The sequence below is a fragment of the Botryllus schlosseri genome, chromosome 2 (assembly GCF_051294905.1).
Source record: "Botryllus schlosseri isolate E-star chromosome 2, Bs_hap1, whole genome shotgun sequence".
In the NCBI taxonomy this organism is placed as follows: domain Eukaryota; kingdom Metazoa; phylum Chordata; class Ascidiacea; order Stolidobranchia; family Styelidae; genus Botryllus; species Botryllus schlosseri.
The window spans coordinates 24,682,956-24,698,354 of NC_137237.1; the positions used below are offsets into that span (position 1 = coordinate 24,682,956).

Below are 15,399 nucleotides of genomic sequence, written 5' to 3' on the forward strand. Positions count from 1 at the left end.
AAGCAAGCGCACCCTACGCACAGCGAGTCACTGACATCAGAGTCCAAACAAAATAACGAATACTTCACCCTTCACTACTCGAGCATACCGATAAGCCAGAACAAATCAAAAATTAGCCACTAAACAACGAAGCATTTCAACCATAGTGTAATACAAAAATCACCATTTAAACCATAAATTTGAAGACATTATACTATCTTCTTTCACTTTTCATTCACTGTGCCTGCCTCCTCTTACATCGCTTCGGCGAAGGTGGGTGTCTGATTCCAAAGACTACTCCAAGTCGTTTTGGCACCTTCCCATGTTTTCATTGTATCGCATTTTTGTGGTGTATTGAACTGATAAAAATTGCTAATATACCGAACCGATATATGGTTGTTGTTATTCTTCATCACATCATTCCTCATCTCCAACTGTATCACCAAGCAGTGACTTTGGTGCGCGTTTCATTGAAAACATCATCTTATGTTGTAATTTATTTTATTCAAGAAACAACGAAATTAAAATTACGGCAAATCACGCGCAGCATGTAGTTTGCTCAATCCGGGTAGTAATTCAGAATAATATTAACTCGAGGCAATAAGTACAGGGCAGTAAATTGTCACAGGGAGTAATTTAATTGCAAATGGTAGATATCTATGATACAAGTACGGCGCCGATATGGCAGTACATGCGAGTAACAGATGCTGAATGTACCATTACGTATTAAAAGCTAATCTTTGAGAGTGCTTCCTTGAGGATTAGACGATAGTTGATGTTGGTGAACATTTCATCGCTGGAAAACAATTAGATGTCGTATTGTTATTCGACAAATGTGATTTCTTGTATATGCCTACAAAATAATAATTCACTGCTGTAATCTAGTGGCTATAACTTGGATCAAATCGAATACCTCAGGCTTTGAAACAAGAAAATATTACCAAATTTCAGAAAAACGGCATTCTATTGGCCAAAACAAAGCATTGGTGCACTGACTGATTCAATTCGAATAATTCTACAAATAATACTAGAGTTTGGCATGTACGTCAGGTGGTAAGAGTAGTTAGCGTTGATACAGAAGTAAAAGTAATGCAGTAAAATCATACTTAATTACAAGTGGGAGTAGCAATTTCCAGACATGTCTAAACTACATGAGTGGAAGTAGAAAATGAAGGTATGAAAAATTGCTCAAGTATGTAATTTCAAAAAGTCGATTTGGCCAGGGGTCGCATCGTTGAAAATATTGCGAATGCCACCGTTACAAATAGGTGCAATTTTCGATCGTTGCGGTGGTATCAAAGTAGCTTATGTCCATTTTTTCACATTTCGAGATCCACTTTTCAAATAGATAGAAAAAAGTTTTTATAACATTTTCATATTTTTCGTCCATATCTTGGCCACGTTTATGTTTGTCACATTGTTTTAAAGTAAACCATGCCCAATGTATGGCCGAAAGAAAATGAAAACTTCACACAAAATGAACATAATCTACTATGATATTACTGCGACGATATATTCGGTTACGAAAGGTGCTATTTCGTCTCCTTGTTATGGCAATTTCACTCATGAAAGTGATCCAACTACTTTCTTCTACAGTTTTTCCGGCAAAACTGCATACTTTTTACACTTTGGAATTGAAAAGCAGAAAGTAATTTTACTGAAAAAATTTGTTTGCAGAAGTTGTTTTAACTTGAGTAGTTCTGATTCTGATTGTAATGTGAGAATTTTGCAGTGGATTGACATCCGTCTCGCAAGGAAAATAACTGACCGAGTGTAACTGGAATCAAGAGGAACTTCCCCTGTCACGATCTTTCCCTGCTTTGAGCCTTCCTTATGCTCAAGTACAAATAATCTCCTCTTCTTGAACGCATGTATCAGTTCATATTCTGAAATCCTGACGCCCTGTAAAGATAGGAAATGTTAATGATCAAATGAAAACTCAAAAAGATCTATAATTTAACTACATGGTTGAATTCCCGCTAATGTAAATGCAATCCAGTATATGCCCAATTTCCTAAATCCTCCATTATGATTCAATTAGAACTCCATTATTGCAGCAGCAGCTTTTGAATAAACATAGTGGCTAAAACAGGTCAACAAGGAGTTGTTATACTGACATCATATACTCCCGCTGGAAAATACACACGCAAATAACCATCCGCAACTTGATTAATCCGTCCATCTGGAGGTTGAGGCTTCTTGATGAATTCTGGAAATGAAGCTTCCAGTTAGAATTGTGGGACATGAACGTTCCACTTTTAAAATGAAACAATCTACCAGCTGGCAGCAATGTTGAGCAAGAAATTATCAAGATGAAGAGAGAGGCTTTCATTGAACATGTGAGTTAGAACCTTTGTCATTCGTCAAGAGTGCAAAGAGATAATGTATTATACCTTGTCCATCTGCAATTACAAGTATCCGTACAACAAAAAAATCAGTTCAAATGATAAGAGAAATGCACAAATCAATTTGCACAAATCAATTCTCGGGAATAGAAGGGATTTAAACAATGGCCACTCTTCTTATATATGACAAGACAGCGTAACGGTGGAGTGTCCGGCTTCTTGATCGGTAGGCAGCGGGTTCAATCCCTGGCCAGGTCAGACCAAAGACTTGATTTGTAAAACTGGTATCTGTGGCTTCCCTGATTGGCGCTCAGCGTTTCTGCGGGAGTATGGATGGGTAATGCAAGACTTATAAAACCTTACAAGGCTATATCTGCAGACTGCTGCCTCTCTATCAAGCGACATATGTAGCCTACATCATGCACTCATGGTATGCATGTGCGCGCGGATTGTGTGTATGTGTATCATGAGTTGGTCAGTGTATAATGCAGCAAAAACATCAAAGACAGGGTGTCTGATCTCAAAGGCTACTCCAAGTTGTTTCGACACCTTCCTATCTTTTCATTGTATCGCAGTCTTGTGATGTTTTGAAACGATGAAAATATTAATAAACCTGATTGATTGATTGAGACAAAAATACATACCGTAATTTCATATTCCTATTGGGTGGTAAGGATTCAAAATTCTATGATTTCACAAGCATGTGAAAGTTGAGTAGGCTAATTATACAATTATATTGTCCATTTTACACATTCTAGGTCACTCTAAAATTTACAGTAAAATTGCAATATTTTTAAATTGCAATTAGCTTACGGTAGTTCATTATTCACTCAATTTGACAGGTGAAGTCAAAGTTGACAACTTTAGGTGTCTTTTTAAACAGGTTATCGCATGATTTAAGATACTAATGGTTCAGGGATTATCAATCATCTACTTGTCATTCGTTTACACTGATGTATATGTGGCAAATATGGAATTGAAGGTTTTTTTGGTTAAAACTGACCTCGGAATTGATTTTCATACTCTTCGTCTTCTGATAGAGGTTCTTCAATGTAGTTGAATAAAGTGTCGACTAAGATTTCCATGCAACCAGTTTCGTGTTTAACCAACCCCTCGCATCGTATAGTCTCTTTCAAAAATCTTATCGGCAACATCTCAAGCTTCAAATGGCGGAACAATTCAGGAAAGAACTTCGTCCTGTCATCGGAATTGTGCTTCACCCATTTAATGATCGCATTCCATTTCAATTCCTCTGACTTCACTTCGAATGAGCTCACGAGCATTGCAAAATCTTCCTTAGAAAGCCCAACAAATTCTGGTTCAGCAATTAATGATTGGAAATTTCTCTTCATAAAGGAAGCAATTATGTTTTTCGAATCCTTATTCGGCGCCAATTCATTGAGGTGAAAGCAATTCTTACGGGATAAATTTTCTCCCACTGTCACCGGATTAGAAAACAGAGCACCGACCACGACAGATTTTATTCTCTGACTTTTCGCAACCAGCGGTTCAGTGAGGACGGTGTTCAACAGAAAATCAAACGAATATTTTCGAAAGTGTATGTGATCTACTAAATTGCCAAATTTTTCAGCACACCCTTGAGACCAGCACAGGACTGCTTTCCAACATGTCGTGAATTTAACGTCTGAAATGTAACGGACAAGATCTTTTTTTGTGACGGTTTGAAATAGCTCCAAGTCCGTGGACATGACAATCTCCAAATTTTTCATCACCATAACATCAGCTGCTTTTTCTACAACAGGACAGTGAAAGTCTCTAGCCAAGTTCAAGATAGATAGACTGTTCTCGGGGCAAAGTATATTCCGCATGAATTCAAGACATTTTTCTTGGAGTCCATAAATTTGTAGGAAGCTGGCAGCATGAAGAATCTTTGAGATTGAGTCCGAGGTGATGTTGCATTTAAAAGCGTAAATGAATTCTATGCATTGTTCAACAACGTCTGCTTCAATATTATCAATTCTGAGTCGTTTTTCTTCAGCTTCTTTCATATTACAGGAGAAAAGACTTTTGAAATAACCTGAGTTGGCCGCAAGAATTAATCGATGAGCATTTATTGATTTGTTGCCGACCTCAATCTTAAAGTCGCAAAGGAAATCTTTCAGCCTCATGCTGTCCACCGATGCTGTTACATGTATCAAGCGATCCAAGTCATCATATTTGCGCATGGTTGTCGAACTAATTCTTATTGCTGAGGCCTTGGTCACACAAAATTTCCAAGACGCAGAGGACAACTGAGAAGAGATATGTGCTGAGCAAATAATTGCTTGCATAGATATAGTGTATCATACTCAACTCGAATTACGGCATAATACACTTCACTATCTGTAACCTCAAAACCATTGTCTAAAACTAAGTTCAGATGGTGAAGCGCTCAATGACCCTTAGTACGGCATTTTAGTATAGTATGGTATTCAATGACGAATGTTTGTGGATGAAATCTGCATATCAAGTACCTCTTGTACCGTACATGCAATTTCCATCAGGCAAGGTAAACCATCCACTCCTAGCAGCTAGCACCACTCGCATACTACTAACTACTGGATGCACACGTTCTTTTCTATTAGTTTACGTCTGCAGTGCCCGTATTGGGGGCAGTGTGACGAGAAATGGGACAACGTTTCTTGGCAACCACAGCTGTCGCATAGTCCCGTACTGTGTAGAATAGTAGATTGAGACGATCCCTTTAACCGGCATTGACCGGTTCCAAGGCGGAAAAGGACTGTGTCAACTTCGCATCTTTCTGAAGGACTATAGACTGCTAGTAACTAGCCTACCGAAGGCCATACTCCAATGAACGACGTAATTAATTAAACCGTGGTCAAAGCCTGAGTAGCTGAGTGACTTTGGTGGGAACATGGAATACGAAAATACTCTAGCGGGGAATTCCCACGAAGATAAACATGGCAATCAAAACAACCACAAGGTGGAGTGGTTGCCAGTAAATTCGGCCCTCCGAGAATATTACCAACCGTTAACATGAATTAATTACATAATTATACTATTATTAAGTGATTTGGATGTCAGCGTATGCGTAGATCGCGTAATCGTGGGAGATAGCGCGGATATTCACGGGACCGAATTTACCGATGGGCGAATTTACTACTGGAGAATTTTGTATAAAAATGTATTACCAACTATTAATATTAGGATCTTGGTTGTTTTCACACCCTATTTAGCGTCCACTTGCAACGTAATAATTTTATTTATTACACGAGCTTTCGGAGCTCCGCTCCTTCTTGAGGTGTTGAAATGAAATGAAAAAATGAAAAAAGAATTATTCAACTATTAATATGAATTAATTACATAATTATATTATTATCGAGTGATTTGGAGGTCAGGGTATGCTTATATCACACAGTCACGAGAGATAACGCGGATATTTACAGGGCCAAATTTACTGAGGACCGAATTCAATCGGTAAATTCGGCCCTCGGAGAATTTTGTGTAAAATTGTATTACCAACTATTAATCATCATCATCATTGGTTTATTAGCAATTTTATCAGTTCAATAGACGATTTCCACTGGCTGCGCATGGGTGGCGCCATTGTTACGAAAGGCTGGCCAGATGTCTGATCGGAGGTTTTGATACTCCATCCCTTTTGAAGGGGCGTAACGTAGGTCATTATAGTTGTAGATCTATATGTGCCGGTGCCTGCATATAGCATGTAAAAACGAAGCCGAATGGTGTCTCACACCTTCATTGTTGCGACCCTATGTGCATTATGCAGTAATGAGAGAATGGTGAATGGTACCGGTAGCTTCCATCGCAAAGGACAAGAAGCTATAAAGAAATATTGTATTACGTTGGAACATAGGAGAGGTTACCGTGGAAAGGATTTTATTTAAGGTTTGTGTAACACTGGCATATTTGTGAGAAACTTGTTATTTATAACATTCATTTCCATCTACTTCTATTATAAATATCATATTATTATGACAATCTGCATATTATTATTGCCTCGACTCCTATTTGTGGTTCTTCTTCTGTTACCTCCACTGAGCTATATCCTCTGTAAAGATGAGTGCACTGTATTAGTCCACTGCAATAGTTGCGACGAGTAGTATAAGACCTTCACATGTGATTTCATGATTTCCAGTCAAATTTGTTTATTTTTGACGAAGCAATAAATTGTCAATATGTCTGTAGTTTGTGATTTACATTTCTAGATCACTCAGAGAATATAAGAGTCTGTGAAAGACATTTCCACGATAGTGATGATGTCAGGCTTGTCTCAGTCAGTGATTTGCATTACTAGAGCTCTCGGAATACAAAAGTATATGGAAGACAATTCCACGATAATAACATCAGGCTAACGCATTGCTGCAGACAGAATACGAGATATGGCTCCGTCCCGGCAGAATACGAGATATTGCTCTGTCCCATCTAAATTTCCATGACAAAAGATTTCAGTCGAGCAACACCAAGTGAAGAGAATCTCTGACAGATTATGTGTTGACGTGGATATTTTTCTATATAGTCATAGAGACAGATCCAACCAGTTTGTACAGCAGGGTTCGCCAACTCAAGGCAACATCGAGACGAAATAAGTCACACACCACAAAAGAACTAGTATTTTATTGAAGGGAAACAAATACAACAGAGAATATCTGGATCATGAATATCATTTTATTCTACAGTATGAGTTGAATACGATACCTGACAACAGTTTGCATAACAGTACTATCTGAAAGACATCTTGTGGGAATCCCTAAGTGGTTTTCTAAGACTCGCAGTCTTGGCAGTATCTGCGCCATCTCACGTCAAGCCAAGATACCCCACCCATTCATATCAGCTGATTCTGTCCCGATTAAATGCTGTTACCATCGCCGAAGCTGTCTCAGCTAGTGAGACAGGCCACCCCTGGGTTTTTTCACCCAGATCTGAGGTTTTCGAGCATCCCCTGGGTTCGTCAGGTCAATTTTACGCTCGAAAATCAATTATTAGACCAGTAAGATCATAATGTCGTGAAATGTACGTCCTTCAGTTCGAGTTCGCCATTGTCGACGGATTCAGCTGTTATTGTAACGGGAGAGTCTGGAGAGACTGTTTACATTCGATAGTTTCACTACTAAAATGAGATGCCTTGCGATGCGATGGAGCTTCATTGAATGCTGACTGCCAGGCACTTGGCTGCAATCATGTATGTCTTCATCTTTGCAAACTAAAGATTGAATGAGCATATAGGAGTCAATATTGTTATGCAGTTTTGGGTATGCTACATCAAGATAGGCAATCATCTCCAAATAAGTTTCATGCTGCATTAATGCCAATAAACGAACACAGTAAATCAATGATTACCAGTGAACTCGGCACTTGGTGAATTCGGCCGGACGAACTCGGCACTTGGTGAATTCGGCCATTGGTGAACTCGGCCATCGGGAAATTTTGTAATAAAAATGCAGTAAATATATATCTCAGATAAAGAAGAATCATGTGCCGTGGTAGATCGCGTAGCGGTCACCATATCATTGGTTACTGGAATGTTTGCCGGTGAACTCGGCACTAATCTTGAGATATCCTAACCCCAACTTTGACCCTAACCCACCTCCAATCCCCCTTTCCCTCAACCTAATATCCCCCCTTCCCTAACATCCCCCAACCCTAATCTTGGGATACCCTAACCCACCTCCAATCACCCTTTCCCCAAACCTAATATCCCCCCTTCCCTAACATCCCCCAACCCTAATCTTGGGATACCCTAACCCACTTCCAACCTAATACCCCCCCCCTTCCCTAATCTTGGGATACCCTAATCCACCTCCAATCCCCCAACCTAATATCCTCCCTTGCCTAACATCCCCAACCCTAATCTTGGGATACCCTAACCCACCTCCAATATCCCTTTCCCCAAACCCTAATATCCCCCTTTCCCCAAACCCTAACATCCCCCTTTCCCCAACCCTAATATTCCTCTTTCCACCAACCCTAACATCCCCCTTCCAAACCCTAATATCCCCCTTTCCCCAACCCTAATATCCGTCTCTCCGAAAGGCACAAAAAAAAAACAATTTATTTTGACGTTATAAATTTTTGTTCGTGTTCGTGGGAAACGTTTATTGGTGATCCTTTAAAACTTCGTTATTACATAAAACACAGATATTCATCTTCTCAAAAGTCGTCCGTCCGTCCCACGCCAAGTCAAATCAACACTGAGCCGACCACGCGTGGTCGATGTGCGAACGTCTCGTTATCTCCTGCGCTTGCGCAATCCGTGATCATGTGATCTAATCACGCCGTGACTGCGTGATCTACGTGCCCTGACCTCCTTACAAGATTGACGTATCACTTGATAATACTATTATTAGTTTAATAATTCATATTAATAGCTGGTAATACACTTTATTACAAAATTTCCCGATGGCTAAGTTCACCAATGGCCGAATTCACCAATGGCCGAATTCACCAAGTGCCGAGTTCACCAAGTGCCGAGTTCGTCCGGCCGAATTCACCAAGTGCCGAGTTCACCGGCAACCAAATCAATATGTACCGGTACTGTGTCTGAGAATACTGAAATCCATGTATTCTACAAACATTTTGTAGCCTAATAATCAATGTTCCCTCCCACCACAAAAATGCGACACAATGAATAGACAGGAAGATGTCGAAGCGACTTGGATTTGGACTTAGAACTATTAAAATGAATTATATCGACCTCGCCCTCCGCCAGATGCCACCCCATTTTGTCGCTTGCGTCTTATATTCTCTGCATTACTTTTCATTCCGTGTGCATGCCTCTTATTTACTTCGCCTAGGCTAAGGTGGGTGTCTGATCTTATAATGGCTACTCCAAGTTGTTTCGACACCTTCCTATCATTTCATTGTATCGCAGTCTTGTGATGTTTTGAAACGATGAAAATATTAATAAACCTGACTGACTGACTGACTATATTACATAATTATATTATTATCAATTGATTAGGAGGTTAGGGTTAGGATTAGGGTTATGATTAGGGTTAGGTTAGGATTAAGGTTAGGTTAGGATTAAGGTTAGGTAATGTTATTGTAACTGTTATTGTTACCCTGGCCCTGGCTGAATTTACCGAGGGCCGAATTAACTGGCCGAATTTACCGAGGGCCTAATTTACTGGAAATCGGTGGAGTCACAACAGCAATCAGGTATCGGCGCAACAAAGTATTCAACAGCAAAAAACAGACCACCAACTTTCCTATCTTCGCCATTGAAAGTTGGTAAACTATTTCAGAATGTAGCACCAGCACTATGTGCACCAGTGCAGTGCGGGCTGACCGGTAGTTCTTGGATTTTTCTACAGCACAATCACACTACGTATTTTGTTATCCTTTCATAAATCCAGTATGCACTGCAGTGCATGCCTCTTATTTAAATGCTATAGGCCAAGGTGGGTGTCTGACTAAAATACTACTACAAGTCGTTTCAGCACCCTTCTATCTTTTCATTTTATCGCAATCTTGTAGTTGTGGTGTATTGATTTGATTATAGAATGTAAACAAGATCTCAAAACCGGATTCAGTAAATTCTGCGTTCTGCTTACGCAAAAGCAATTCTGAATACAGCCTCAGTGAAGCGGAACGAAGCTGCAAAATCGGTCGTTGCCATTCCATCACAGTGTTCCTTAGAACCCTTAGAACGACCCCGTTCCTTAGAACGACCCCGTTACGGCGTATACCGGTAGCAATAACGGGGATCGCGGGTGTGTTACTGGGCTCGGGACCCCGTCTCTTTGCGACTGCCGCCTGCTCATATGACACTTGCAATCACGGCACAACCAACAACACAAACACCACAAGTCTATGCGGTATAAGATTATATTAATACGACACAAGAAACTCATGATAAACGATACTCACGGACACATATAACGCAACCAAGACGATCTACAGGCTAACTCCTATACAATACACACTGCCCAACGCACAGGAAACTATAACAAATCTCCACACAAGCCTCACGCACACATAGCCTACCCATCAGCCTACCTAGCCAAGCAGCAGCCTTGTCATCTACAAGCGAGTACGAACTACCAACGGGGCAACATCACTCCCTAGGTGCTCGCGCAGCACCGTCAGTGACTAGGCCGTGCCCCAGCCTATCCGCGCAGAGATTCCGACCGGTACGTCCAACTCAAGCCCGCCAATACAAGACCAACTACCTACTTCACGCCCTAACTGCCTAATACCACCACTACTTCACGCTGCTGCCCCAAACTACTAATACTTCACGCTACCAAACACAGAGACATACTCACTCGCATCCATCTTCAGCCACGCTCTCAGCCAACTCTCCCAACCAACTCAACTCAACACGCGGTCTCCAGCCATCCCACGCGCAACAATATTCCAAACGGAAAATACCGAACATTCTGGAAACCTCGGGTTTCCACACTACCCCGGCCTATTTTGATTGAGATTTCTTCAAACTAAATCGAAATCACTAGTTGCCCAATTCCAAAACAGTACGCTCAAGTCTACAAATAGCTTCCAATAACATGAATACGCTTGGCCTCACAGACTGCTCCCCGACATCAAAGTCCGCCGCACTAGTTCCGACTGCATTCCACAGCTTGCCATGGCCACCGTCCAAGCTGCCCTCGGGTGAATGCGAATCCACCATCAACTAATCACGGTTCCCGGAAGGAGACGCCTGATTCTCTGCCGCCGACACACACTGACGAACTTGTCACTTCATCAGTTCCTGAGCCAACCCTGCGCTTCGACACGGCCCACGCCAGGGCTATCAGTTACGACCCGATGCTCCGCTTGACCAGCAATCCAGCATACACATTTATTGAAGCTTCCGCAATCCGCAATCAACGTCACTCGCCCAGTTATCTTCAGCCATCCGCCTCTATACTGCACTCCGCCAGCACATAACCCCAGGCTCTGTAACATCTTCAGTTCAAGTGCACGCACATGCACTGCAGGCACTGGTTACAATTTCTTCACAGCCAATCCACTCACTATAATTGGCCTCCGCTTCGTACTTCGTAGTAGCCAAACCAGTACGAACGCTCGTTCCCATTGTTCACGTCATAAAGAATCCACAGAACACTCGGCCACCGCAGACACAATAACAAATAGCTATTCCAAACGTTCCGCCCAAAAAAGCTTCATCTCTCAAATACGAATATACGATATACCGGCACTCGATAGTCGACATATTATATGCATGCACAGCAGCGGCAATCACAAAGATAAACAAGGTCCTGGCGTGCTCGCCAAAATTTGTAGCGACCCCGTTACGGCGTATACCGGTAGCAATAACGGGAATCGCGGGTGTGTTACTGGGCTCGGGACCTCGTCTCTTTGCGACTGCCGCCTGATCAAACGACACTTGCAATCACGGCACAACCAACAACACAAACACCACAAGTCTATGCGGTATAAGATTATATTAATACGACACAAGAAACTCATGATAAACGATACTCACGGACACATATAACGCAACCAAGACGATCTATAGGCTAACTCCTATACAATACACACTGCCCAACGCACAGGAAACTATAACAAATCTCCACACAAGCCTCACGCACACATAGCCTACCCATCAGCCTACCTAGCCAAGCAGCAGCCTTGTCATCTACAAGCGAGTACGAACTACCAACGGGGCAACATCACTCCCTAGGTGCTCGCGCAGCACCGTCAGTGACTAGGCCGTGCCCCAGCCTATCCGCGCAGAGATTCCGACCGGTACGACCAACTCAAGCCCGCCAATACAAGACCAACTACCTACTTCACGCCCTAACTGCCTAATACCACCACTACTTCACGCTGCTGCCCCAAACTACTAATACTTCACGCTACCAAACACAGAGACATACTCACTCGCATCCATCTTCAGCCACGCTCTCAGCCAACTCTCCCAACCAACTCAACTCAACACGCGGTCTCCAGCCATCCCACGCGCAACAATATTCCAAACGGAAAATACCGAACATTCTGGAAACCTCGGGTTTCCACACTGCATTAATGCCAATAAACGAACACAGTAAATCAATATGTACCGGTACTGTGTCTGAGAATACTGAAATCCATGTATTCTACAAACATTTTGTAGCCTAATAATCAATGTTCCCTCCCACCACAAAAATGCGACACAATGAATAGACAGGAAGATGTCGAAGCGACTTGGATTTGGACTTAGAACTATTAAAATGAATTATATCGACCTCGCCCTCCGCCAGATGCCACCCCATTTTGTCGCTTGCGTCTTATATTCTCTGCATTACTTTTCATTCCGTGTGCATGCCTCTTATTTACTTCGCCTAGGCTAAGGTGGGTGTCTGATCTTATAATGGCTACTCCAAGTTGTTTCGACACCTTCCTATCATTTCATTGTATCGCAGTCTTGTGATGTTTTGAAACGATGAAAATATTAATAAACCTGACTGACTGACTGACTATATTACATAATTATATTATTATCAATTGATTAGGAGGTTAGGGTTAGGATTAGGGTTATGATTAGGGTTAGGTTAGGATTAAGGTTAGGTTAGGATTAAGGTTAGGTAATGTTATTGTAACTGTTATTGTTACCCTGGCCCTGGCTGAATTTACCGAGGGCCGAATTAACTGGCCGAATTTACCGAGGGCCTAATTTACTGGAAATCGGTGGAGTCACAACAGCAATCAGGTATCGGCGCAACAAAGTATTCAACAGCAAAAAACAGACCACCAACTTTCCTATCTTCGCCATTGAAAGTTGGTAAACTATTTCAGAATGTAGCACCAGCACTATGTGCACCAGTGCAGTGCGGGCTGACCGGTAGTTCTTGGATTTTTCTACAGCACAATCACACTACGTATTTTGTTATCCTTTCATAAATCCAGTATGCACTGCAGTGCATGCCTCTTATTTAAATGCTATAGGCCAAGGTGGGTGTCTGACTAAAATACTACTACAAGTCGTTTCAGCACTCTTCTATCTTTTCATTTTATCGCAATCTTGTAGTTGTGGTGTATTGATTTGATTATAGAATGTAAACAAGATCTCAAAACCGGATTCAGTAAATTCTGCGTTCTGCTTACGCAAAAGCAATTCTGAATACAGCGTCAGTGAAGCGGAACGAAGCTGCAAAATCGGTCGTTGCCATTCCATCACAGTGTTCCTTAGAACACTATGATTCCATGTTTACATTCTATAATTTGATAAAATTTTCAATAAAATGATGATGATGATAGCATAGCACGTTGTAAATAGCTATGATGCTAGTGATGACCTTAGATTAAGATGGTGATGACGTGATGCGATACACAGGACACAATTCGATGCAATGAACATACAGGAGATGTCTAAACGATGATGAAGGTTTTCTCAATCCAACATCAACCTATAGCAGAGGTGGTCAGTAACGAAGTACTTCTACTTTTTGGAAGTACTCAAGTAGTTTTCCTCTACTTCTGGTACTTAGTCAAGTAGATCTGGTTTTCTCTACTTCTACTTCGTAATATTTTGCGATCTACTTACTTACTTTTCGCTATTTACGCAGTTTGTCAAGTAGAATTAGTTTGATCCCCCAATACGAAAGATAGCCTGAGGAATGTCGGGGCTGTTTTCTCGGAGTACCAACATTTAATATTCATAAAAGTCAAATAAAGCCCATACATTTTGTTGCGCTTCGCGCACAGCAGTTATGGAGTGACAATTATGTTTTCACGAAAGTATCAGTGAATATAATTTAGGTACCGGATTGCTTGGTTCCGCTCACACCCCATTGTCGCCCATATCAAGCATTTCGAGTAAATATGGCCTCCCATAACGTTTGAAACTACCGTTTCGTAATCTAGCAATTACCCATCATATGGTAATCTAGCAGCCCATGACGTGTCCTGCTAATCTGGAAAATACGACTTTTTTAACGTTACACCTGTTTCAGCAGATCCCTTTTGAAGCTTTATGGACAAAAGACATGAAATATATTTTACGCGCTTTTTAGAAGTGGTATTTGTATTTCACTTTCAATTCTGGGTATCATACATTGAGTTCTATTTTCTAAATGGCAAATTTGTTTTACTTAAAAACCTAAAAAATTAAAATTTGACATTTTTTGACCTTAACAAACTTAATTTTGACCAAATTTTGACCTAACGTATGAAAATTAGGTGTTTGTCCACATAATGTTAGAATTGCACTACTTATCATCATTTCTGGTTCGAACTGTCTGTCCTTACGAATTAGTTCGGCCTGAAAAAACTTTTTTTACTCAAAAACTTTTTCATAAAAAACTTGATTTTAACGAAATCTGTCCCTATGAAAAATTTCAGTAGTTACATCACGCATTGTGGTAAAAATAACTAAAATCTGTAGTAGTACAACGAAAGATACTTTCCTACATTCTCGGGTAGAAGGTACGTAGCCTACGTGTCTGTCCTTACTAAGTAGCTATAAGCTAGAACGTTCAACAGTAGCAGTTGTTGGCTGACAACACTGAAGTTGTGCGTGCGTACACTGCTGGTGACACACCGTGTTGCTTCATTCTGACAATGGTGTCTACGTCACAATTTTTCATAATGCGCTTCTTGATCTAAGAACCATGCAATGTCCACGCAGTCTTGCTTCAGTTATAGGATATTGCGTAACGTTGAGCATAACACCATATCAACCGATTTGTTTTATTTGAATGTTTCTGATTCACAATGGGCTGTCTACAACGGTAGGTCTATAAAGTAGGCTACAAGCCCTAAAATGTCAAATGATAAGTTCCCCGACAGAACAAAATCTACGATACAAACGAAATGCAGGTTGTAAATTTTTTTTTTAATTGTAAACAATTTTGACATTTTTTGACCTAACGCTACAATTCTGACCTAATTTTGACTTTTTTTGACATGTCAGTTCGTTTGTCTGCAGAACATATACATGTTGAAGCATGGATGCAAGTGTAGTAATGCCTCTATTTTCCAAAAATAAACCTACACTAAATACAACTTTTACGATTCAAAATATTTGTTATTAACGTATACTAATCCCGCAAAGAGATGAAACCGTATTCGATACAACTTCTACGTATTGCTCTTCGCCTGAACTTGGGACCTTATAATATGGGGTTGGGCGCCATGCCATGATATT

At 40.9% G+C, this 15,399-nt stretch overlaps 1 protein-coding gene across 1 annotated transcript; it reads right to left on the reverse strand.

The window, feature by feature from the left end:
• Positions 1-463: 463 nt before the first annotated feature.
• Positions 464-5,198, reverse strand: LOC145456804 (uncharacterized). The gene is made up of 4 exons (XM_080334930.1): positions 3,328-5,198; positions 2,097-2,188; positions 1,748-1,881; positions 464-775 (listed from the first exon to the last, which is right to left on the reverse strand). The coding sequence occupies exons 1-4, from the start codon at positions 4,613-4,615 to the stop codon at positions 706-708; spliced, it is 1,584 nt and encodes a 527-aa protein (XP_080191056.1). The 5' UTR covers positions 4,616-5,198; the 3' UTR covers positions 464-705.
• Positions 5,199-15,399: the final 10,201 nt, after the last annotated feature.